The sequence below is a fragment of the Mustela erminea genome, chromosome 12, assembly GCF_009829155.1.
Source record: "Mustela erminea isolate mMusErm1 chromosome 12, mMusErm1.Pri, whole genome shotgun sequence".
Taxonomy (NCBI): Eukaryota; Metazoa; Chordata; class Mammalia; order Carnivora; family Mustelidae; genus Mustela; species Mustela erminea.
In genome coordinates, this window is record NC_045625.1 from 91,514,659 (window position 1) to 91,539,589 (window position 24,931).

The window sequence follows — 24,931 nt, forward strand, 5'->3', positions numbered from 1 at the left end:
TCAAGGGACAGACCAACTCGAGTACAACATAGGACTCAGAAGTTCTATTTTTTTCCTTTTTTTCTTTTTTTGGCCTGGTTTTGGCCATAACAGGGACATGGGTAGTAATTCCCGATAAGGCCACCGTGGGAGCAGTCCCTGGCGTCTGAGTGACGACAGTGCCGGGGAACACCGACGCTCCCGCCACCCGCCGGGTGCACGAGTGTGAGGCCCCCAGCGTCACGGCCGCAAGCCCAGCAGCGCCTGCCTGCGGCAGGGAGGGGACGGTTTCTGGGGATTCCGGGGACGCCTGGCCGACCCCGTTCTGCAGCCACAGTCGCAGCTTCCGTGAAGAGCGCCACTTCTCATCCTGGTTTCAGTGCAGGCGATCATGCCTTACAAAGGTCACACTCAGAAAACGAGGGCCTGGAAATACCAGTCCCTTTGGTGGAAATAGCCCAGGAGCTGAAACAGTCCTACGGGTGGGCTCAGGCCAAACCGCTGTGAAAAGATATTGACGTTTTCACTTTTTGTTCGTTTCCTGTCCTGTCTTTACTTCCTTCTTGTGATTTCCTGAGTCAGACAGTTTCTTGGGAGGCCGGTCACCCGGGTAAGGACCCCACAGGCTGCGAGGGAACCAGCGAGCTTCATTCCCTCCTGAGCTGGGAGACCCCCACCCGGGGCAGAGGCGCCCGTCTTTCTTCCTTCTGCATTTGGACGCGGTCCTGCCTGGGGCTCTCGGCTCAGACTGCTCTGGACAACAGTGAAGCCCACACTCTTGGCCAACCTTCTAGGCGTGAGCCCGGCCTTTGCGGTCAACAACCCTTTCAAGGTGGGAAGTTGAAAGTATCAAGATCTCCCTTTGCTTGTGCTTGGAGAAATAACAGCCACCCAGCATGTCTCCGCATCAGACCACCCCCGTCTCCCACAGGCTGTGGGTCCCCACCTGGGTCAGCAGCGGCTTCTCGACTTCACCGTTGCCGGTGTGGGGCCCGCCTGCAAGTCTTGGTTCCATACATGGACGCGCTGAAGCGTGGAGACGTCGAGCTCCTTCCCCAGGGTCACGTGGGGGCTGGGTGGGGTGTGGACCTCGCAGGCCGGCTTCGTCACTGTCCGATGTCCGCTGGCTCCGAGCCTCCAAGTGAGGTCACCAGGGTACTGCCATTCCTCATTCCTCAACTGTCAGCCCTGGACCAAGGGCTCCCTCTGCAAAGCCGGCTCAGCTGCCCACAGACCGGGGCCCCTGCTTCTCTGCGATTCTTGGTGCTTTCTTGGGTTTGGCACAACGCCCACCAGGGCCCTCCGCACACTTTGTTACGGTTACCGTTTGCAGCCTGTCTCCTGGCTGACCAGTGAGCTTCCACCTGTGTCCTCCCCTCCCAGAGCCTCGTGGCAGGCGCTTGCTGCCATTCGTTCAATGACCAAAGGAAGAAGCAGAGACAAAGCTGTAAGGGACAGAGACAAAGCCCCTCCTGGGTCTCACCCGTCACCAGCTGAGTAAGTACTTTGGCCCCTGTTGCCCTTGGTCATCCGTGAGGACAGAGCCTTCGCGGCACTGAAGGAAGAGACAACACCTCCCCATTCTCTTTCTGGACCCTATGGTTCTTCTCAAGGTCATGTCTCGGTTTTTGTCAAAGACACAAGAGGTGTCTACGCTTTGATCCAGAAGCGTGGACTGTGGGTTTCGCAGAGCCGGGGCTAAGCCCTGTTCCGTCACGAATCCCTCAGCTGTTGGGCACAAGGGAGCCGGTCCGCCCTGCCTGGACCAGTTTGCTCACCTGCACGTGTGGAACTGAGAGTCACGCCCAGACTTTGGGGGGGTGCTGGGAGCATCACCGCCCACGGGACTCACGAGTCCTGGCTCAGACCAGGTCCTCAGGGTCCCTGGGTGAAGGCCCATGAGGGCGGAGGCTTGAGGGGAAGCCAGAGCAGGGAGCAGGACCTGGGGACCCCGGAGAGAAGAGCGCGCGGCCGGAGCTGAGGACCCCCGTGGGGACGGGAGTGAGTGTGAGTCGAGGAAGCCGGCCTTCAGCCTTGACGTGGGGGCGGGGTGGACGCCCTCCCCTCATTGTCCGCCATGTATTTATAATCCAGTACAGCTAATCCCGCACTTATGCAACTGTTCCATTCCGAAAGGCCTTTCTCAACTTGAACTTTGCACCAGAAGCCTGCTTGGGACTTAAAGGTACAGAACCCGTTACACACACACTCCTTCCTCTCTGCTCCCCAGCTCCAGCCGGCTTCCCCTCGCCCCAGAGCCCGACAGAGCGGTGCAGGGGGAGGAAGGAGGGGCCGCGTCCGTGCTTCAGGCTGCCCCGCCCCCTCCTGCCTGTGAGCGCCCTGCCCTTCCCAGCTGCGCCTCCCGGGGGTGCTGGCGTCGGCGCTGCGGACGGAGGAGGAAGACCCCGACAGACACGCCAGCCCCACGGGGACTGCCCCCCTGGCAGCCTTGACTTCTGGCCTTTGGGGGGCTCATCCTGAGAGTGGGCTGTATTGGGGACCGTGTCCTGACCCCTCCAGGCCTCGTGTCTCCCTGCTCCCGGCCCTGCAGGCCGATGGTGTGGGCTGGACAGAGGCTCCGCAGCCGTTTGCGACTGTCTTCACCACCTCTCCTGCAGGCGCTGTCTCCCCGGCAGGAGGGCTCAGGCTCGGCAGTGACTCCCTGTCTGCCCTCTCCAGAGCGGGGAGGCAGTGGCCCCCAGCCCCAGTCCTGTGGTCTTTCTGCGGCCTGTCGATCTTTACTGAAAAGCTCCTCTGGTCACCTGTGGCAGTGCAGGCGCAAGGTCCTCCTCCTGTCACGGAGCTGGTCCCCCCCCATTGCTCTGCTCCCTCCTCCCAGATGCCACCGACGGACACTTTGAGCCCCCCAAACGCACATGTGAGAACCTGTGCTGTGCTGGTGTTGGGAGGTGACTGGCCTTGTGTGGGGGGTCGTGGTGCTGGGACGGGGCGAGCGTCCTCCTAAGGAGAGGACGGTCCTGGAGAGGGAGCACAGAGCCAGCCCTGCAGCTGCCTGCCCTTGGGTCTCCTGCCTCCGGGGCTCTGAGGATTGACACTGGGCTGTCCCCCTGGGGGGTCCGTGAGGTCTGCACGGCTCGAGCGAGCCGAGCTGAGGCCTGGCCCCGGCCACCCGGGTCTGGCCCACTGGTCCCTCTGCCCTGAGAGCTCTTGGCACATCTGGCCCTCTCTGGAACCCTGTCCAGGGCCCCCACGCCCCTTGCCTGCCTTGCCCTTCAGGAGCTGCACCCCTGGCGAACACCGCGTGCAACCCCACAGCCATGAGGCCATCCTGTCCCCCGTCACGCACATCCCTCTGCCACGCTCTTCTCAGAAGCAGGAGCGGGATCCCTCCTGGAACCCATCATGCGTCACGCGCCTGTGGCCTGGCAGGGACCAGAGGGCGGCCGCCTTCCCCCGCTGCTCCCAGAGGAATCCACACAACCTGGGTGAGGTTTAACCCAAGGCAGACGCTCGGTCCTTGCTGGGGACACAGTGGGCTAGATGTCTCTTGTGCACAGTGTCACGTCCTAGTGATCGACCCCAAGGATGTGTCGTGGGAATCACTTTGTTGGTCGCTCGGCCCCACGTGTCCGAAGGGGACAGGGTCCCCGTCTCTCCAGTCTTGCTGGCGAGCCCCGGGAGAGGGAGAAGGCCCCATTCCCGGGACCACTGAGTGGCTGTGGAAGCGCCAGAAGGAAGGAGGCAGGCGGAGGGCTCCGTGGGCCCCCGCGGGCGGTCATGCCGTGTGGCCACGGCCGGGACAGCCTTTCTCAGCTGGAGGAAGCAGCCAGAACTTTCACTTGGTCTGGTTTCCTCCATCACCTCCCCAGCGGTGACCACCTCCTGCGTGCATCGGAGCGGCCCGAGGTTCACGTACCTGGGCCCCCCAGGGCCTGGCGGAGGTTGTCTTCTTGGCCATGCGGGTTCTCCCCGCCACACTTCTCCAGGCCCGACCAGGCTTGCATTTCTCTGCTTTACCTCAGGCTCCAAATTAAACTCCTTGTGTCTTCGAGGGTGTCTTATCACTCTGCGCATCGCCCTGCAGGCCAGCAGGGTTCCACGGTCCCGGCTCTCCAGCGGGCTGGCCAGAGGTGTCCCGCCGGCGGCTGCTCCCGGCCCCAGGTGGCTCACAGGTGCATCGTGGACACTCCCGGGCCTTGTCCATCTCTGTGACTTTGCCTCAAACACACCTGGGTTTTGGGTGATGGTGCCACTGGCTGCTTCCCAAGTCCCAGGAGCCGGCACACTCCAGTGTGCCTTAAATCTTCTGTCCCAACACTGCCCACCAGGTCCCGATGACCGGGACCCTCGAAGACCCTGCAGGTGTTTCCTTGGCAACACGGGACGGGCTGCCTAAGTTGTCACCGGCCGGCTAATTCTTTTGTACCCTAAATTTTAAAATCGGAGCGTTTTTGCAGAATCCGTGGCCATGCTATCAAAGTCTGTCCTTACTCTGTCTTAGAATGTCTCTGAGGGAAGGACTCGCCTCGAGCAAGGCTGGTTCACTCTGGGTGGCAGTGGGGGCCGGTGCACCCTGGAGGGGCTGCTTCTGGGCTCTAGAGACACAGGAACCAGCCACCTCCTGTCCCTTCTTCAGGCGGGGAAAGCCCTTTCTCGTCTTCCCAGATGTCTGAGGGTGCAGAGCAGGGGGAGGGGGGGATGGGAGGGCTGAGCCCAGGGTAGAGTCTCGTGCTCTGCCTTCTCCGACCTCTCCCCTTCCGTCTTGCATGTGACAGTGTCTGTCCTCACCGGGGGCAAACGAATGGCTGGTAGATATGGAAGCAAGTGTGAAAATCAGCAAAGCAGCCGCACCCGGGGCGATGTCATCCGGGACCTCCCCGTGTAACTGGGGAAGTGGATGAGAGCTTCGTGGTCTGAGGGGCTACGGCTGCTCCTCCTGCCACCGGGGACCACAGCAACACACAGACCCACGCCGGACCCGAGCTAAGGCTCTCCGACCGGGTATGCATCCGTGGCTCCCGTGGGAAGGGCTGTCCAGGACCGTGAGGTCACAGGGACACCGTTGTTTCGGGCTTTTGAAGAACGTGTGTGCTAGCAAACAGCTTTGGGGCTCCCCTGTGCCCACAGGTCACCACCGACTCCTGATCAGAGCCATGGCATGGACATCAACAACTGGGGGCCTCCCGGGGCCTGCGGGGACTGCCCCTCCCAGAGCGAGCCCCGGCCTACGCAAAGGACCGGAAGAGACTTCCCGATGAGTGCACCTTTCACGGGGAGACCAGCCCAGCCGGGGAGGGGCCACCTCCGCCTCCACTAGACCTCACCCTCCAGCCAGGTTCACCTGCCCCGATCACCCCAGGGCCAGAGACCAGGTCGCCGGGGGTAGCCCCCTTGCCCCGGTGCCCACTGAAATCATTCAAACTGGCTGACCCGACACCCGCCCTCCCTCCCTCACCCCTTTTGTCTTGTGGAAAGCACACGAGGCCCTCGCCCACGTTTTCCCCTCCTCTGCCTCCCGCCGGACCTGTTCCTTCCCACGTGGGCCTGCGGCACCCCCCCCCCCCCACTCCCAGGGATCTGCGAGGCTGAGCCGTTCCCGATTAAAGCAACTTCCAGGCACACCGTAAGGCAGCGCACCACAGCCTGTCCCCGCGCCTTGGGAAGGAGAGGTGACGAACGTGGGGACATGGCGCTCCGCGGAATGATCAGTCGCCAAAGGACTCACGTGGCGCGATTCCTGCTGCCCGAGGTCCCTGGAGCCGCCCAGCTCCGAAGTCAGCGGGTGGATGGGGTGTCGGGGTTGGAGGAGGGGCGGGGAGTCCGTGTTTGGGGGGGCAGAGCTGCTGTTGGGAGAATGAGAGGGTCCTGGAGGTGGACGGTGCGGATGGCCGCGCGGCCGTGTGGACGGAGTTACAGCCGCCCCAGCGCGCCGGCGACCGTTACAAGGTGAATGGTACGTTCTGCGCATTTCCCGCCCCATAGCAAACATCTAAGCTGCTACATGGAACCCCCGGATCTCGGCACCTCAAGGTGGGACACGTGGGACACGGTGTTGCCACCTCCTTCCCCTCCCGCCAGCTGGCGGTGCCCGGCCGCGGGGTGACCCCCGTGTGCGACCCCAGCCGCAGCTCGCCCCTCCCCGGGGGTCTGCCTTCCTGGCAGGTAACATGGGAGAGGCAGCAGGTTCTGGGGCCCCAGACGAGAGACCGGGCCCCACTTGCTGGGGGAAGGCCAGGCTGGGCTGTGGGGGGGTCTGTACCAAGCTTTCGGCCTCATTTTGCATTTCTTGCATCTGGAGTCTGCCTTTCCTTTTCCCCTGGCAGGAAAGGCTCAGGAGGGAGCCTCACACTGGAGGAGAGGCTGGGGGGACGGCCCTCTCCCTCGCCCACCTGTGATTTGACTCCATGCACGTGCACCTGCCCTTTGGTTTTGATAATCAGTCTTCTAGTAGGATCCAAATGAAAGCACAGCCTCACCCCAGAGGAACGGCCCCAGTGCTGTGCCAAGCAAGCTGGGAAGGCAGCAGCGGAGGACCCGACATCACAGGCCAGGGACGCTTACCCTGTGGGCCTGGGGAGGCTTTAGATGTTCCTTTGCTTTCTTTCAAGGCCCGAGGCTGCTTCGCGGCCCCTCCCCCACCTTACAGGTTCTTTTGAAAACCCCAGACTCCTGCTTTCAACTCCTGCCTCTGGTCTCTGATAAAAGGCAAATTAAGAATCACTTCTAACAGTCTCCCTGGGAGCTAAGAGGGCTTGTCGGGCAGACAGGACATCAAAGCATAGAGCTCAGGTGTGCCCCTGGCCTGCCACTGGGGTAGGGGATGGGGTGGGGAGGGGCGGCCGTCTACACCACCTACCTCCCCGGGGCTCAGCCACCCTCTGCCTCTGTTCCCTGCCCCAGGCACGTGGCTTCAGCCTCCCAACAGGTCTTGAACCCTGACTGTGTGCAAAACTCAGGGCAGACTCTGCTAATGGCCATGGTCGGAACGTCCTGGGCATGGCTCCCTTGGAGTCCTCCCCTGCAGGGAGACGGTGTTTGGACTTCGAGCCGTTCCCCCCTGGGAGGGGTAGGATCCTCCAGGGGCCTCCTGCCGGCACACTGGGCTTAGACACCATGAGACTGGGAGCTGAGCTTTCTGGACCAGCCGTCCGCACAGAGCCCCTCTCCCGCCGCTGCTGTGCCCCCGGCTCCCTCCTCACGGCACCCCGTGGCTCCATCCAGAGTCAGGGCATCCCCTTTGGGGCTGGGCCCAGGCTGGTTAAGCTCGGGGCTGGGCATCTGCTGGGTGGCAGGGGACTGGTAGCTTTGTTTCCCTCTTCTTGAGTCCAGCCCCACGGGGGGGGGGGGGAGGACATGGGTCCTCTCCTGCCCTCCCTGGTCTTTAGCAAGCTCCCCTGGGAGAGCTTGGAGCGTGGGGGACTCCTGCGGGAGAGGAGACCCTCAAAGTTCCAGTGGCCAGGAGCTCAATCCCTGTCCGCCCCACACCAAGGGACACAAGACGAGATAGCCAGAGGGTGACCGGCCTGAGGAGGACACTAGGCTGCCTGGATGCACTCAGCCAGCAGAGCCATGGCCTGGGCAGGGGCCCGGGGGTGCCTCTGGTGGTCTGGGCTGGAGCTCTGGGGACCCGGGTCCCTCAGCAAACTAGACATTGTGTGGCCTTGTGGACGCAGCCTTGGAAGCCTTTCCGCCCCTCTTGGTGGGAGCAGCGGGGGCTCCTGGGGAAGCAGGAGGACCCACCCTCCATGGTCAGGGTCGACACCACTCTAACTCCCACAGGGAGACTGGGTGCCCGTGGAAAGCCTTGCATCTGGGGTCAGATGCACAGGGCAGTGGTGAGGAGAGACAGGCTGGGCCTCAGTGACAGATGGGCAGCTGGTCCCACACCAGTCCCCAGGGCAGCCGGCCCCTCCCCCCAGCCCACTCCCCATCCACAGCAGGAACCGCTTAGGGCTTCGGATTTGGGTCAGGAATGCTGGAGGCCTGGGTGGAGCTGGGAGCCTGCCGTGGAGAGCAGCTGCGGAGAAAGCTGGCCCTGGAGCTCTTCCAACTATGACAGGAATGTCAGCCTGTGCCTCTTTGGGCCTGGACAGGCGAAATCGCCATTTTTAGCAGTCTTGCTGTCCCAGCCCGGCCTCTGCCAAGCCGATGGGCTGGGGGGCTCTGGGATTTGCCTGGTGGGTGCTGCACTTTGTGGGGCAGGTGAGCCGGGCTGAGATCCTGCACATCTCCGAGGAGGGTCTGGCCGGATCCCAGGGAGGAGAGGCATGTGGAGGGGAGGCGGCCCTGAAGCGTGGAGTCCTTTTGGGGAAAACCTTGAGTCTTGGGTGGCGCCGGGAGCTGGGGTGCTTCTTTCTGTTCAGAGCCTTAGAGCTGCAGGGATTGGGGGGGTTTCTGTGCTCGGCCCCCAACACCACCCACCTCGTGGGCAGCTCCCAGGGCATGCCGGAGGGCTGTAGCCTCTGCACGGGCCAGCAGAAGAGGGTTCTGGATGGGTGGTCGGATGTCTGGCCCACTTCCAACGTGGACACGGTTTCTTTTGCCTACGGTTGTGGTTGGTGATGGATCGTGGGGTCCAGGGTACCGGGCGAGGTGGCTCAGAGAGGAGAAGGCATTGGCCCAAGGCCTCAGCCAGGATCTGCCGGACACCTGGGAGTGACTCGAGAGTCCTCAGCTATGAGAGGGGAGTGGCTGGAGTGGACGTCTGGGGTTGGCCCTCCAAGAGAGGAGAGAGGCAGGAAGGGGCTGACAGCACGGGCCCTCTCCGGGGGACATGGAGGCGGCCACACCCCTCCCTCAGAGCCCACAGGGGCTGTGTGCCAGAGTCTTGTCCTGCATTTACATGAGGCCCAGGGACTGGGGCCCTCCTGGGGTTCCCTTGCCCCTCTACCCACTTCTTACTGTTTTCCTCCCAACACCCCAGAATCCCCCTCCCCGAACCCTTCAGAAGGGTCCTGGGGAAGGGCTGCTTGTGGAGCAGATGTGGCGGGCCCTGCCTGCCCACCCGCCAGCCGACCTGCTGGTCTGCCCCTTCAGCGGCTGCGTCCCTGTGCTGAGGCCGGAAGGGCTGGCTTTGGGCTCCTCACAGGAGTCAGCCATCCCAGGAGCCTGTCCGCGCCGGCCAGGACCCCGGATCCTTCCCTCCTCGGCTGGGGCAGGACTGCAGAGAGGAAGTCAAGTCTCGGGGAGACCCCTCGAACGAACACAGCGGCTGTCCACCCTGTAAGCTCCGGGGAGACCCCTCGAACGAACACAGCGGCTGTCCACCCTGTAAGCTCCGGGGAGACCCCCCGAACGAACACAGCGGCTGTCCACCCTGTAAGCTCCGGGGAGACCCCCCGAACGAACACAGCGGCTGTCCACCCTGTAAGCTCCGGGGAGACCCCCGAACGAACACAGCGGCTGTCCACCCTGTAAGCTCCGGGGAGACCCCTCGAACGAACACAGCGGCTGTCCACCCTGTAAGCTCCGGGGAGACCCCTCGAACGAACACAGCGGCTGTCCACCCTGTAAGCTCCGGGGAGACCCCTCGAACGAACACAGCGGCTGTCCACCCTGTAAGCTCCGGGGAGACCCCTCGAACGAACACAGCGGCTGTCCACCCTGTAAGCTCCGGGGAGACCCCTCGAACGAACACAGCGGCTGTCCACCCTGTAAGCTCCTTGTGCAGACTTGACTGTGGCCAGACGCGCCTCACCCGGGTGTGGGAAGCATGGACCCGGAAAGGGACCCCCAGTCCTCTGCCGGCTTTAGCAGCGGGTGACTGAAGCCTGCAGCCCAAACCTCAGGACCCCTGGCTCCCTCCTCCCCCCGTGAAGCCAGCCCCCCATAAATCCACATGCCGTCCTGGGCTGGCCCTGCCCTTCTGGAGGGACCCCGCGCCCCAGAGGGACTGGCCTGCACCACACGGCCTTGTCCTTGCAGGCGGGGGTGGGGGTGACCGCGTCCCTCTGCAGACTTGGCTGAGTCCCCTGTGGCCGACCCTTCAGGGATGGGAGTGCCCATGAGCCCGGGGGTGCAGGGAGACACGTGAAGGTCTCCTCCAGGCCAGGACAGCCAATTACAGTCACAGAGTGGCTGAGTGGGGAGGAAAAGGCTTCCAGAATGTTCTAGGCTCAGGAGCAGGTCTCTGGACCCCTGGGCCACTCTGGTTCCATGCAGCCCTTCATGCAGCCTGAGGGGGTCAGGAGGTCAGGACAGACTTGGGAAAGCTCCTTTAGGTCGGGAGTCATCCTAAGTCCTGTGTGATGGGCTGGGGAGCTCCGGGGCAGGGGGAGGGGAGGAGCAGCAGGTTGGGGGGGCCCGGCTGTGTGGAGCACGTGTTCGCGGCCGGCGGGACACCTGTCTCTGGGGGCCTGACTCAGTGTCCGCCCCCCTGGCCCCATGGATTGCTCATTGCTCATCACAGCGTCTCCCGGTTTCCTGGGAAACGGGGGCCCCTCTGTGTCAGGCACGACATCCCCTGCGCCCTGGCAGTGGCCGGCATCCCGCACACTCCGTGGTCCGGATGGACAGATGGACTGCGTGAGAGAGAAAAGGGAGACTTGGCCAGCTGATGTTCCTCTAGACTGCACGGGGAGCGGGGAGGTGCAGACGCAAGCCACGGGTGCCCCAGCCCCCCTTCCAGAGAAAGTCCTTGATGGCCTCCCGGCCCCCACGTGCTGCGGCTCTGGTGGGTGTGGGCTGCACACGGCTGCGGGGTGAGCCGGGAAGCCCCCGGCCCCCCAAGGCCCCCCAGGCATTGCTGTGGACGCTGTGCTGGCGGCCGGGGCTGCCAGGGACCGGCTCTGGCGATGGACGCCTGTCCCCCAGCTGTCTGCCCCGCAGAGGCGGCCGGGCCCCACTGGCAGGCAGCTGTGTCGAGGGAGGCCCCCGCGGGCCGGCGGGCAGCAGGTGCGCTTTCTGGAGCTCAAGACTGCCTCGGGCCCAGAAACAGCTGCTGCTGGTGGGGGACGGCGGCTCGGGGTGGGAGGGCCGTGCTGCCTCGGGGACCCCGGAGCCTCCCTGGCTCCGGCCTCAGGGTCCTGCAGACGCGTCAGAGGAAGAGCGGGTCAGCAGGCGTGACTGTGACGCAGCTCTTGCGTCGTGCTTCGAGACCCGAAGGCGGCTCCTCCACTACGAGAGCGCGCTCTGCCCAGACTGCTCCCCCGAAGGGCCTCTCTGGCGTCAGGGGACCCTCATCCGGCTGCTTCTCCAGGCAGCCGGGGCGACTCCGGTTACTTCTCAAGGGTCACTTAGACGGATCTGTGACCACTGAGTCGGAAAAGATGTCCACGCTGCGTGGAGAGTTTAAAGTCGTGATTGGTTTCTTCTCTAACTTGAAAAAACAAAGTAAAACCTGATTCCCCCAAAAGTAAAAATTCCCCCCCCGCCCCGCCCCGTCCTAATTCCTTCCTTCGTCCCCAGGTCCTCCCTGCCTTCCCGGAGGCGCCGGCATTCACCCCCGACCTCCCTCCGTCAGACCTAGCGGCAGCCCCAGTGAAGAGCTTGTTCTTCTTGAAGCAACCCTGAGGTCTGCGTTTCTCCACACGTCTTGCCCAGCGGGTGGGGTGGCCGCCGCGTGGGGACGGATGACGGCCAGGCCGAGGGGCTGCGCGCCGGGTGTCCCCTGTCGCTGGGGGTTGATGAGAAGAGAAGCGGCGTGTGTCCAGCAGGAACCGGGCCAGCGGTGCGTGAGTGCTGGAACCGGTCCCATGGCTGTCCCGCTCCAGGCTGCAGGACACGGGCTCAGGGTACGTGGCTCGCGATGATTCCACTATCCCGGGGCCACTCCCAACCCTCCTGGGTATTTTCTCGGGTTACGACTATGGCTCTGGCCCTTTGGGGAGCTCCTGAATGAAACAGAGTGTCTGTGTGGAAAAGGCAGTGTATGAGTCACAATCGGGCAGCGCGGCCGTCCTTCACCAGGTGATGCGCGTGTCGTCGGCTGCAGCCACCAGCCTCCACGGACAGCGCTGTCCTACCTTCCGGCTCCGCCGCGTGCATTGGCCTGCCTGCTGTCCCACACCAGAGGCCCGGTGTCCGAGTCGCAGGCCGCACTGCTTCCTCAGAGCACGGGACCGTCCTGGGCCGTCTTCTGACGGGGCCCATGGCCTGGGACAGTCCCCACGGGGGCCACACTCTTGGTTTTTCCTTCTGTCTCTGGGCTAGAGTTGCTCTGCGGGCGGGTCTGACGGCTCCTGCCAGCCCGTCCTCTTCGGGAATCCCGGGCTCCAGAGGGGTCGGATGGGGACAACCCGGGCCCAGCAGACATTATCCAGAATGCACCAGGACGTCGCTGTGGGGCCCTCCACTTCTCTCCAGAGGAGGAAAATCACAGCAGCGTGCACACTTTGAAACCACTGTCGTCTCTGTGGGTTTCTTCTATCCAGGGCACGTCTTTGGGGGTTCTGTTTCACATCTTAGAGTTGAGGCACACGTTCTCCCGCTGTCGGTGAGCGGGGGAGCTCACACAGGAGTCCGGACCACCTGAAGCCACGCTCAGCACCCCGGGGGCATTTGTCGGCAGATGATGGGCTGACGTCCGTTCCCTCCTCCCCTCACTGAGCTCGGCTTGGGTTCTCGTGCTGCGGGAGTGACCCGTCCCGAGGTAACCCAGGGCTGCTGGGAGAGGGTGGACCACATCCCGCCCACGCGGGATCTCTGCCACCGGGAAAGGGAGCCAGAGGGTGGAGACAGTCCTGCTGGGGGTCCGCAGCGGCGGGTCCGCGAGCACAGCGAGGGGGGCAGGGGGTGGAGAAGGCTGACTGCTCCCCTACCCCCCGGCTGGGTCTCCAGGGGCTGCTCCTGGATCTTACAGGGAAGAGGCCTCCGCTTGGCTCTCAGGCTTGGGGTCTACGATCTGGAGTGTGCATCCCTCTTTCTGCCAGTGCCCAAGAGGGGAGGGCACAGGGACAGGCCTCCTGTCCTGGGAACACCCAAAGCCATCACATCTATAGCCTAGAAGCTTGGTCCACGTCCAGCAGTAACTCAGGCCAGGAACCGGCTGCCACCGTGGCCTCCATGGTGGGCGCACCTGCCCCGTGAGCTCCCGGGGGACCTGCCCCCAGGCCCTGGAGCCCCGGAATTCTGGGTCTCCCGAAGCACTCCCTTCCTGGGGCCCTCCTTTCCGGATCACAGCTCAGCTCCTCTATGGCGACAGCTTAACTCGTGTGCCGTTTGGCTTCCTACCCCTTAGCATGGCCCCAAAGTGGTTCCTCATTAAAGCTTCTCGACATGAGCCCGACTGGCAGTCTCCACCCTCAGACCCTACAATGTCCCCGCTGACATGTGCTTGGTCCCGATCCTGGCGTGGTGCCAGTCTCTTCCGTCCCCAGGGTTTTCCACGACAACTCTCAAACAGGCAGACAAACCCACGCAACTGCGCGGGGGCACCCTCGTCCCGCACCCTCGTCCCGCACCCTCGGGCTTCCCACTGCTACACCTGCTGTGTCGCTCACCCCTTCCCATCTCGGTCCCTCGGGCTCTGTCCGTCCATCTTACATTTCCAAGTGCTGAGTGGGGAGCGGCTGATACCAGTACAGACCTCAGCACACACATCATGACTGGGCTTCAAGCTGTGTTTGCAGGTTTTTCGGGGGCCAAGCTGCATTCAACAATATGTACAGATTTCACCAGCAGGATTGGACGACCCCCTCCCCACCTCCAGTGCGAACCCCATGCAGATACAGAGTACGCCCATCTCCCTAGAAAGATCCCTCACGCCCCTTCCCAGCCCATCCCAGCCCCCAGCTCCGAAGGCAGCCCCAACCCCCGGTTTGAGCAGAGAGTCTCCGAGAACTTTGTAGAATGTTCACGGAATCACGTGCGGGATGTGTTTGTCCCCGCATGCTCTTTCTGAGATTTCTTGGCATGGTGGCGGAGATTGGTAGGTGGTCCCTTAGTACTGCTAGTCATGTCCCCAAGTGTGGACACCCGGTGTCCAGAGTCCTTCCAGTTTGGCAACTGGTGGAAACCCTAACGAACGTGTTGTGTGTCTTCTTGCACAGTCTCTGGGTGAACACGGAAGGGATGGCTGTGGGTACCGTGGTCTCTGCTCCTACGTCTGCCTCCCAGGCAGGCTGGGGAGAAGGCCCAGGCCCGTTCTCGGGTCCGGGTCCCCGGTCCACACATGGGGGTGTGGTGGGCCCGGCCGCGTCGGACACATGCTCTCCCTTCTGCCCTTACCTGCTGGGCACTTCGGGCTCTGAGACCAGGGCTGGAGTTCCCGCTTCCTTTGGAGGCTGTTTCTAGAAGTACCAGCCAGTGTGGGGAGGGAACCGTCACCACTACGGCCGCCTGGAGCTCATCCCCTGGACCTCGGGGCAAGTGTTCCCTCTGGGAGGCAGGGGAGCAGGGGGTGGCATGTTCACCCTTTGGTGTCCCCTTTGCCCCCATCACTGGCTGAGCTCTGCTCCCAGACTCTGTGGGCCGCCCCGGGCACAGGCTGAGGGAGCCTGGAGAGCCTGCGGCAGAGAACTTGGGCACGGTGGCTGGAGCCTATGGTGTGCGCCGGGACACGCCGTCCGCAGGAGAGGCGGGCACCACACCAAAGCGTCTGCCACGCCTTCTCAGGAAGCTGCCCCGACCCCTGCAGGCAGACCCAGCTGCGTCCTTTCCCTCTGCTCTGATTGCACGGGGACACTCCCGTCTCGCTGCGGGCGGACCCCCAGAACCAGTGTGGACGGACCCCAGAACCAGCGTGGCCTGCACACACGGACGCTCGGCAGTGCCTCCAGCAGCTCCGTGCCGTCTAGCGCTTACTACCCGGCCCGCACCTAGAATCGCTTCCTGCAGCGCCGGCCCCGGGATGGGCTGGGACCCCTGGCACACGTCCTTGGCTCCCCGCCTCTCCTCCCTGCCAAGCAGGGCTGGGCTGTCCCCTCCCCCCAGTCCGCTGTCTCAGGGTCAGGCTGCACGGACATGAGAGCAGTGCATGCTGGCAGCGGGTGGGGTTTGCTGGTGAGCGCAAGCTTGGGTCTGCACCTCAGCTGGGCCTCCCCGGAGGACGGGTGCACCTGTGCACACCCGTGTCTTCCCTCCGTGGCCTGGGGGCGGGGCGAGCGCGGTACCAGCGCACCCTCCAGACCCCGTAAGTCCCGTCTCCTCCACCTTCTCCACGCCTCTGTCACCGGGATCCGTGGGAGGGAGCTGGTCCTCCTGGGGCTGCCCCTGCCTCTCTCGATCCCTAAACCAGCCCCGGGAACTGGGCCTGATATTTGAAACTCACGATTGACATGAGGAGCCCGTAGGGACCCACGTGTGCGGCCCAGAGCAGACAGTTTTCAGCTCTCTTGGTGACGCTGGTCCCTCAGCGCGGGTCTCTTGAGGCCGTGTCTGGGGCAAGGCGGATGCCGGGCTTACCCATCCCCCTGGCTGGCTGCCCCACGGCTCCGAAGCTCAGCGGGGTTGCACGGTGGAAGGGAACTTTCTGCTCATGTCCCTGTCTGCCCAGGGCTGGCGGAGGGTGGGCAGAGGCGTTGTGCCCACGCGGGCATTTGTGGACCCCTGGCCCTTCTGTCCTGGGTGGCTCTGCCATCTTTGAGAGTCTGGGAGTTCTCGGGAGGGGTCTCCGAATCCAGGAGGCAGAGCGGAGGGGTGTGAAGGGCCCCGGGGCCGGTGTCAGGCTCCACTGTGATGCAAGCTTCGTGCCGGCACCATCGTCGACCGCTCGGAGGCTGGGCATCGCGGCACAGCAGCGGCCCAGAGAGATGGGGTTTAATGGCCATCGCGTGGCACGCAGGAAGAGAGGGCTTCGATAAGCATGGCAGCCGTGGGCCGAAGGAGTAAGGTCGATAGGCCACGCCCTTGTGACCACACCGTCCCCAGAGATCTGGGTGCAATGTCTCATTTGCTGGTTGCAGGGGGCCATGTTCCCGAGATCTGGGGACAATGGGACATGATGCATGCAAGAAAATGCAGTTAAAATTCATTTTTAATGAACAAATGAAATTGCATCAAGGTAAGCTTGTCACGGGAAATCTCAGATTTGAGGTTTCTGGGCCTTACAGCTGGGACAGAGGCAGGGCCTGGGGTAGGGGCCATGAGGCCCTTCTCGGGGGAGGCTGTGGGGAGGGCGTGGCGGGGTGGGGGTCGTGGTGGTGACAGGGGGGGCCTGCAGGCTGAGGTGGGATGGTCACGGGGCCGGCGGGACCAGGGCTAGCTCGGACCGAGTCCTGGGGTCAGCGCCAGGGAGCCAGACGGGGCTCCTTCCGTGCAGGGGAAGAGGGAGCCTGTCATACAGCCGAAGCCCCTGTGACCTGGACAGTCTTCCCCGTTTCACTGACGCTCTGGGGGAGGTCTGATTACTTGAGCCTTGTTAATTTATCCAGGATGGCAAATAAGGAAAAAAAACCAGACACGTGTTCTTGGGGTGAGAGTGAGCGTGAACAGAAGGTCCGCCTTGCAGGCCGAGCGCCGTGGCTTTGCGAGACAAGGAGGCAGAAGGAAACCTCGGAAGGAGTTAAGAGCTGCTCTCACTCCTGGGAAGTCGATTCTTTCCACAAACATCTGCAGCCTTTCTCCGAGGTGCAGAGGACCCCTTAGGATGCTCTCTGGCCTCGAGACCCTTCTGGAACTCATTTGCCCTGAAATCTGGCACAAGAGCCTGCACGATCCTTGCAAGACCCCGGTCGGTTTCCAGCCGCGGCGGATGCCGGAGCGGAGTCCGAAATCGGACTTTTGATCGGCCACTGCTTGACTGTCCTGCGGGCAGAGCCGCCGGCCCGCGCGTGTGCGCGTGTGTGCGCGTGTGTGCGCGCGTGTGGGGCTTTGTCTGGGTGACGGTCGCGGTTGCGTCTCTGTCAGTCCCGTCCTCCCCGCCCCCAACGCCCCACGCCTGCCCCCCGCTGTGCCGGAGTCACCGAAATCTCCCCTCCAAGCAGGGCCGGATACCGCCGTGTGGCCATTGTGGCGCCGCGATGATGCCTTCCTCTCCTTGTCTTCGAACGGCGCGTCTCCCGCTACGTTTCTGCCCAGGCGACACGCGGACGCACCGCACTGACGCTGCCGCAGAGAGACCCCAGGTGGTCACCCATTCAGAACCATGAACACTCTCCCACGGTGAGCCCCGCCCCCCAAACGCACCTCTAGACGCACAATGGCTACCTGTTGTCACAGGCGCGAGAATCCCAAGACCCAGGTAGTTCTGGAGGCGCCGGCTCAAGGTCGGAGAGGGTGAGGCAGGCCCGGGAGTGCGTCGGGGCGTGAGGCGCGGTGAGCTGACCGCAGGCCCCTGCGGGGGTCCGAGCGGGGACAGCGGGACGGGGGTGGGGCCGCGGGGAAGGACGGAGGAGAGCCGCCGTGGTCTTTCCCGGACGGGGTCACGACGGCCTCTCCGCGTGGTCCGCTGTTGTCCCTGTGCGATGACAAGCAAGTCAGTGCTGGAGCCGCCGGGTCCTCCGACCCCCGGAGCTGCCGCGGTCGGGCGACGTGCGAGCGCGTGTTCCCTGTGGTTAGGGAGAGGTTGTGCTTCTTTCCAAAAACAGCTTTCATACCGCGAACCAAATAAACATAGCGCGGACCCTCCGTCTGCGGGCCCTGGCAGACGCCGGCTCCGGGCCCTGGCAGACACCGGCTCCGAGCAGGTCCCCGTGACGCGAGTTCCAGAATCCCGTGGGCCTCCCAGGGCCCTCGCCTGCCTGCCCTCCCTCCTTCTCTGCGGAGGGACGACCTTCTCGGGCTGTTCCTTGAAGCGCATGTGACGTTCTCTGGGGCCTGGAAGTTCCTCCCCGCCTCCCCCGCCCCAGGCCACCACTGCTCTGCTTTCTGCCTGGGGGTTTGCGTTTCCCAAGGCCCCGTAGGGTCGGGGCGTAGGAGGTGGGCCTTCTGTGTCCGGTTTCTTCCCCGTGAGGGAGACAAACCTCCGGGGGCTTCGGGAGTTTGTCCGTCTGGGGGCACGAGTGGGTTCGGTTCCCTCCTTTCTCTCGACCGCGTGCGACGGTCTGGGGCGCCGCGGCGTGTTTATCGTCGCCTCGCGGAGGTGCTCCTGTTGTGTCCCTCGGGGGCTCTCGGAGTCGCACTCCGAGCTGAGCTGGGGTTTCTGATTTCGACTCAGACCTTCACGGGTCCGTCTGGGACCGCCTTCCCCACGGTGCGCTGCTAAAACCCCAGGCGCTGGCCGCGAGCCTGGAAATGCCGAACCCGGTCTGCTCCAAACGCCTTCTTCGGCCCTGGGGCGCGTCCTGGTGGCTCTCCCGGAAGATGCTTCGGGTGGGGGCACCGCCGGCGCGCTCGGCGCCAGCAGCCGGGAAATTCCAGCGGGCCTGCTGGTGGGGACGGGCTCGTGTTCCTCACCGGAGACATGTTTCCGTTGGCGTTGGGGTAGAACACGCGAAACACAAAATCTGCATCTTAGCTATTTGGAAGTGAGCAGGTTGTCGGCCTGAAGGACGGTCACAGGGTTGCGTGGCCGCTCTCGGGAGCTGCTTCATCCTGCGAGACTGAAACCGACCCCGTTACCCAGGCACCCCTCGTTCCCAGTCAGCCCCTGGGCCCCATCCCTCGACTCGACCAGCTGAGGGATCTCTTACTAGTGGACTCAGGCCGTATTTGTCTTTTTGGCGTCTGCCTCCTTGCCCCCATCACGTCCTCCGGCTTCGTCTGCGTGACCCAAGTCACAGCTTCGTTCCTTTCTTGCGGCTGAAGGACATTCTGTAGTGTGGATAGACCACACTTTGTTTATCTGTTCCTCTGGTCACTGGACACTAGGGAGGCGTCCACGTCCCGGCTGCTGTGAATACCGCTGCCGTGAACGTGTCTGTGCAAATGCCTCTTGGAGACGCTGCCTTCCCTTCCTTGGGGGGGGACTACACGCGCCGCTGCTGGTCGCATGGAAATCCCACTTTTGCTGCGGGACGGTTCAGGATGGATCTCACGGGAAGCTTCCTTTCTGACTGTGTTGTTTTTCTTAGTGAGTGTCCTTCCCGTAGTGTCTGTTCACGAGCGCACACACAAATTCCATATTCAGAGGGGCAGGAAACGTCGACTACACTTCTCTGCGCCGAATAGAAATTTTGGCAACAAGGACCAGTGTGATAATTAACTCAGGGGACTTAACGTCCATTATCACAGAACAGGAATGTGTCAAGAAATCTCTTCAGGCTAGGAAAGGAAAACGAGGTATTTTTACTGATTGTCCATTGCTGCCGGCCCTGTTGAGCCCACCCGAGGGAGTGGGACAAGGGGCTGGAGCGGCGGGCAACGGGCTTTCCCAGCCAGCGATCTGCAGAGGCCACTGCCCACGGACCGAAGAGACATCCCGAAGCATGGCCAGGGTGTGGCTGTGACACGTGGCCTGCATCCGGGGCTCTGCGTGTCCGGGGCTCTGCGGGGACCAAGTCCAGCTGTGCTGTCTCAGGAGCGGGCTGGCATTGCCCGTGGCTGCCGGCCCCTGTCCGGGGTTGCCCTGAGAGTAGAGCGGGGTGAGGTGTGTAATGCTTGACAAGGTGCCCGGGGCTCGGCCTCCTTCCCAGAAAGGGCAGCAGATGTGATTATTCCTGCTGTGTGGCCGCGTCCAGGCGGCGGAGTGTGGTGTGGCCGGGCAGGGATGGCCCGACGTGGATGCCCCTTCAGCACCTGCCCGACCCCTCAACGTGGTGCTGGGCAGTGCATCGTGGGCTCTGGAGAAGGGGCGTGGGCTGGGTGCTTGGGCGGGTGCCGCCCTCTGTGGCTGGTGATGGGTGGCGGGTGGGCTGTGCGTGCGACCGCAGGGGGCTGGCGTCCAGGTGCCCACCTCGCCTCGGTGCCTCCTCTCCTGGGGCGCAGGGAGGGCAGGGCCCCGGTGGGACAAGAGGGGATCCAGGCTGGGCCACAGCGCCGTGTGACTCTCATGAGCTTGCGCATGGGACCCCGGGGGGCACCAAGGGGAAAGAGCCCGGACTGGACCTTCTGGAGGCTGCAGGCTCCATAGCTGACGTGGCGAGCCAGGCCAGCAGGCGCTCTCTGCAGACCCAGCAAACTCACCTAATAATGCATAACGGCGGCCCCGAGAGCCCAGCATTCGAACAGCCCGATCGACCCACCTTCGCACTCGGTCCCCGGCGCTTCACGGCACGCTTCTTACTTCTGAGGCCCGAGATCTTCCTTAGGAGCTGAGAAGCCCCGCTGAGCTCCGCAGCCGGGAGGAGGGGCGGTCTGCCCGCCTCGTCTGTGCTGACCACGCGCCATCCTGCTGACCTTCCGACCGGGTAACCCCGGCTGGGAGCCCAGGCGGCTGGCGGGAGGGAAGGCACACCTTCCGGACGATTCCTGTTGGGACACGTTGTCACCACACGCAAGGCGGGGTGGCTCAGACAGGCCGTCACGGTAGTGGGCACGCGCACGCCCTCCCCGGATCCTGCCCCGGGACCGGGCCTGCTGCCCCTGCTCAGCCCACCCCCAGGGACAAGCTCCCTGCCCCACCCGCCCTGCCGCGACCCCTCCTCGGGGCACTTCCTGCTCCTGCTTTTCTCCCAGGCATTTTACGGCCAGGTCCCCGCTCTTGGATTCCCTTGTCCGTCCCACCTGTCCCTGTGAGCCGGCACGGCGGGCCCAGACCCTACGTGCCGGTGTGGTTTGCTCTGCAGGAACCCGTAGGGCTGCACGGAGAATCCAGGTTCGCATTCCTGACCGGCCTGGAGCGGCCTGATCCCGCGAGGGCACAGCGGGTCAGACGCAGACGGGCCCGGGCGGAGGAGGCCTCGCCGGCTCTCCTGGAGCTGACGTCACCCGACAGAATCGGCGTCTGCCTCTCTCAGCTCTTTGAAGTGGGCAAGTTCTGACAAGCGGAGCGTCTCAGAAATACGCTGTGGTGAGTTCAAGTCGGTTCCTCTGCGGAGTCGGGTTCGAGGCAACAACGGTCAGGGGCTGGCCGGGCCGGTCCTGTTACCCCCCGCTGCAACCCACCGAGAGTATCTGTGATTATTCCCATTTTACAGACGAGACACTGAGGCTTGCTCCAGGTCACAGAGCCGTGGAGCGTCGCAGGAGGGAACCGGACTCAGGTTCCTAACCGCGCGTGTGCAGTGCTGTGTCCCCCACCGGGGCCTTCCCGTTACTCTGCAACAGGCCTCCTCCCAGCAGGAGCTCATGCTAGGCCTTGGGCGCCTCTAACTGTTCTTCCGGGTCGATGAGTTTGCTTCTTCACGGGCGCCTGTGGGCCTGCCGGGGCCCCTGGGTCACAAGCAGGGGTTTCTCTTGGTTTGCACAAGGGTTTCCACACCGAGGACCCTGCAGCCTCCGCTTTGGGGCGCAGATTTGTCCCGGGGAATCTGGTTACGTTGTAAGGGGTGTCACCGACGTGGCGAGTGCTATCCAAATGGATCTGGGTCTCCGTCCTGGCGATCTCCAGAACGCACTCGGGCTGATGTGAGCCCCGGGGCCCAGAGAGCCTCTCCCTCTTCTTCGCATGCTGTGAGGATGAATTGGTGCCCGGACAACAGAGAATAGGAGGTGGTCCAGTGTGCAGCGCGATGTTGGGCTGCTGATACCCTGGACGGGGATTCTCCCCGTGGGACTGGAGGAGACAGTCTTCAGCCTGGCGAGCCCCCAGGCCTGGCCGGGCTCCACACGCACACACACACACACAGACACACACAGATGCACGCACAGACACACAGACACACACACGCGCACACACACACACAGACACACACACACGCACAGACACACACACAGACACACACACACACGCACACACACGCACACACATACACAGACACACAGACACACGCACACGCACACAGACACACACATACACAGACACACACACACACATACACAGACACACACAGAGACACACACACATACAGACATACACACAGACACACACACACAGACACAGACACACACATACACAGACACACACGCACACACACAGACATACACACGCACACACACAGACACACAGACACACACACACGCACACACACAGACACACACACATACAGACACACACACAGACACACGCACACGCAACACACACACCCCACCACCCCCCACAGAGTCACCCTTGTGCTCATTTGCTTTTCTGTTTCTGAGGCACTGCCCGGAAGACGTGCCCCGGTGTTCCTAGACTGTAGCATCATCAGCCGTGACAATGGGCAGGGGCCGGGGAAGCTCACGGGGACTGGCTCCTCCGTGAGGGTCGAGGGCTGTGGGAAGAAGGATGGAGACCGGGAAATATAAACATCCCATTTGCTTTAAAAGGGACAAAAATATCAAAGCCCCTTAATGCTCGTGACTAAATGTGGTCAGCGGCATCGTCACATGACGTCGTCACAAAGCACGGCCTTGGCCTTCTTTGTGTGCAGATTGTGTTCCACACAAAATAGATTGTGTTCCACGAGTAATACATTAGCGCAGGCTGTGGGTACGTACAGAAGGTCCTCCCCGTAGCAGGAAGAGTGCGTGTGACCGTCCGCCCGGCAGGTGCGTGGACAACCGTTCAGCCCTTCCTGGGGGTCTTCAAGGTCGAGCCCCGGGCGCTGGGCATGGGCTCCTCACTTCAGGGTCACGTGGCTGCTTCCGGCCGCTGCACTCTCGGCCTCTTCTGCACCACCCTGTTGCCAGCTGCCCAGGATTCTGTGGGTCCTCGGCTGCCGCCCCTGCCCCCAGCCGCCCTGAGTGCAGGGAGCCGTCTGATGCTTTGCTTCTGTGTCCGCAGATCCTGGCACCGCGCCCGGCCCCCGGCCACTGCTGCTCATGTCTTTGCTGCGACTTCACCCAAGTCCGTTATCTCTTTGCCCACAGGACCGCATTCACGTCCCCGCAGCCGGGCTCGGTCATGTGGAGCTAGCTGGAGCCCCCGGGCCCTCCTTGCGCCCGCCAGGCTGCTGTGGTCAGCCTGACGGTTTCGGCACCGGCGATGCTGCCATGGTTCCAGGATGGTCAGACGCGGCCGGACTGTCACGCAAGGCTTGGGGGGTGCTGGCCTGGATGCACGGGGCCCTTCTCCCCGGCTCCTGGGGTGAGCGGTGCCGGACATGTTGGGTCTGTGGCGCGGGACGGTGCTGCTCTCCCGTTGAACAGGCCGAGTGACAGAGTGGCTTTGCTGGGAGGGCAGAGAGCCTGGATCTCCACACCCCATGGCCTGAGCACAGGTGTCCATCTACCTGGGGGGGTGCGGTTTGAGGGTAGGGGTAGGGCAGCCAGAGGGTGCTCTCCAGGGAGCCTGAGGGGCTCCCGGTGCCTTTCATCGGGGGCCTGTCTCTCTTTTGTTCTTAGTAATCACGATCCTGCATCAAAACCAGCTGTTTCCTTGCCTCTCCATTTAGTCTGGAAGATTTTGGAGGCCAGGACTGTTTCACTGACCACTTTGTCTGCAGCACTCAGGTGGGGGCTGGGGATTTTGGGGCCCTTGAGTGAGTCCGTGCGTGGATGACAAGCCCTCTGAAGGCCACGGGGAAGGCGCTGTCCCCTGATGTGCCCCACAGGCTCCTCTGGTGGCTTCTCTGTTCAGTAAATGCAGGTTGGAAACCCCTTCGGACCCTGTATTTCTTTCATGTCAATAGGCTCAGGGACTTATTTGGGTTTCTCATCTAATGGAATCATTAAAATGTGCCCTGTCGTCCAACAGTGACTGGAAATTACCTGGACTCTCTATGTGACCGGCGGGAGAGGGAGGGGTCTGCCTGGCATCCCACGTCCCTTCTTTCCTGGGTGCAGAGCCCGGGGCTATTTGGGGGCCCAGGCCCACTAGGGCTCGTCTCGGACCCGTCCCAGCCACCTTGGGGCCCACGATGCGGATGGCGCTGCTTTGCTCTCCCCTCGGTCCATCTTCCTGATGGGAGGTCAGCATGCGTGCCGGCGCGGCCGCAGCCTCCATGGGGTGAGAGGAGGAGGGAAGCAGACTTCGGGGTTCCAGAGGATGGGGGGTCCCCTCGCTAGAAACCTGGCAGGGAAACACACCTGTACCCCGAGGAGCCCTAAAACAAGCTTGGTGGTGCCGGAATGCTCCTCGGAGCCAACCTGTAACCAGGCTGGGGATGGGAGCAGAGCTGGTCAAAATAAAATAAATATTCCATCACCTGGCTCACAGAGAGCCCGCTGTGTCAGTGCAGGGCCCCCGCCTTCTGAGCACAGGGTTCCCCGGACGGGAACAGCCTCTGGCCTGCACGGGCGTGGCCTCCTGCGAGCGAGGAGACCCTCAGTTCCCCACCCGCTTGTGAAGGGGGTGTCCTGGCAGCACAGGGACAGGCGCTTGGTCCCCACGCCCTCCATGGTCCTCCTCAGCCCGGCTTGCCCTTCCGAGACAAGGAATATCGTCTGGTAAGACACACCACTTAGGAAGTGCTGTTCTCGGGCGTCGGGGGCTCAGTCGGGGAAGCGTCTGCTTCCAGCTCAGGGTGTGATCCCGGAGTCCGGGGACGGAGCCCCGCATCAGGCCCCCTGCTCGGCGGGGCGTCTGCTTCTCCCTGTCCCTCTCCCCTCGCCCTGCTTGAACTCTCTTCTTCTCAAATAGACTAATGATTTTTTTTTTTAAAAGGGGGACATTGTTCTCTTTGCCCAGAGCACGAGGCTGCCTTTACCTCTCCCTTCCGCCCTCCCTGTCCGCGCCCCACACCCGCCCCCCGGCCTGTCCTGCGCTCCCCCCGGCTGCTTCCCAGTGCGCGGTGAGCGGCCCCCGTGTCTTCCCTCCAGCTCCCCGCGTGCGCCCTGTGTCAGTCCACCGTGTTCTCCTAACAGAGACCCTGCTCGATTACGCTCCCGGCCTCTGAGCCTCTCCGAACCGGACGTTCTCTCGGACCTTTGGAAGAGCAGGTGACTCGCCGTCATCTCTACGTCCCACAACCTTCCAGGACGTCTCTGATCCTCAGAGCTGCTTCCGGGCCCGCCCACACGGGCTCTGACATCTGCCAGGACAGCTGGGCCTCCGTGGGGGAGGCGGCCGTTCCAAGCCATAGGTTTCTGGTCCGGGGTCAGCATCCGATGAAATTACTGGGCCGTGCGGTAGCCACAGCCCGTCAAGAGCATGAGCCCGATGCCCTGGCAGGGGCGGCCTCTCGGGGAGGAAAGGGCCCTTCCTTCTCCCGGG

General features: G+C 63.2%; 1 protein-coding gene and 1 long non-coding RNA gene across 3 annotated transcripts; both read left to right on the top strand.

The window, feature by feature from the left end:
- The first annotated feature begins 557 nt into the window (after positions 1 to 557).
- On the top strand, positions 558 to 4,380 carry LOC116571050. Its single transcript, XR_004277673.1, has 3 exons — positions 558 to 1,986; positions 2,074 to 2,164; positions 2,598 to 4,380. It is a non-coding gene; the product is annotated as an uncharacterized LOC116571050 (long non-coding RNA).
- A 3,506-nt stretch (positions 4,381 to 7,886) lies between these two features.
- Positions 7,887 to 23,243, top strand: LOC116570993. 2 transcript variants are annotated; one of them, XM_032308650.1, is made up of 6 exons: positions 7,887 to 8,142; positions 8,864 to 9,162; positions 11,402 to 11,672; positions 16,803 to 16,943; positions 20,484 to 20,707; positions 22,648 to 23,243. In XM_032308650.1, the coding sequence occupies exons 1-5, from the start codon at positions 8,089 to 8,091 to the stop codon at positions 20,676 to 20,678; spliced, it is 960 nt and encodes a 319-aa protein (XP_032164541.1). In that variant the 5' UTR covers positions 7,887 to 8,088; the 3' UTR covers positions 20,679 to 20,707; positions 22,648 to 23,243. The 2 variants fall into 2 exon arrangements, 1 of the variants encoding a protein (XP_032164541.1); XR_004277636.1 differs by lacking the exons at positions 8,864 to 9,162; positions 16,803 to 16,943; positions 20,484 to 20,707; positions 22,648 to 23,243 and having other exon boundaries at positions 11,402 to 12,644.
- Positions 23,244 to 24,931: the final 1,688 nt, after the last annotated feature.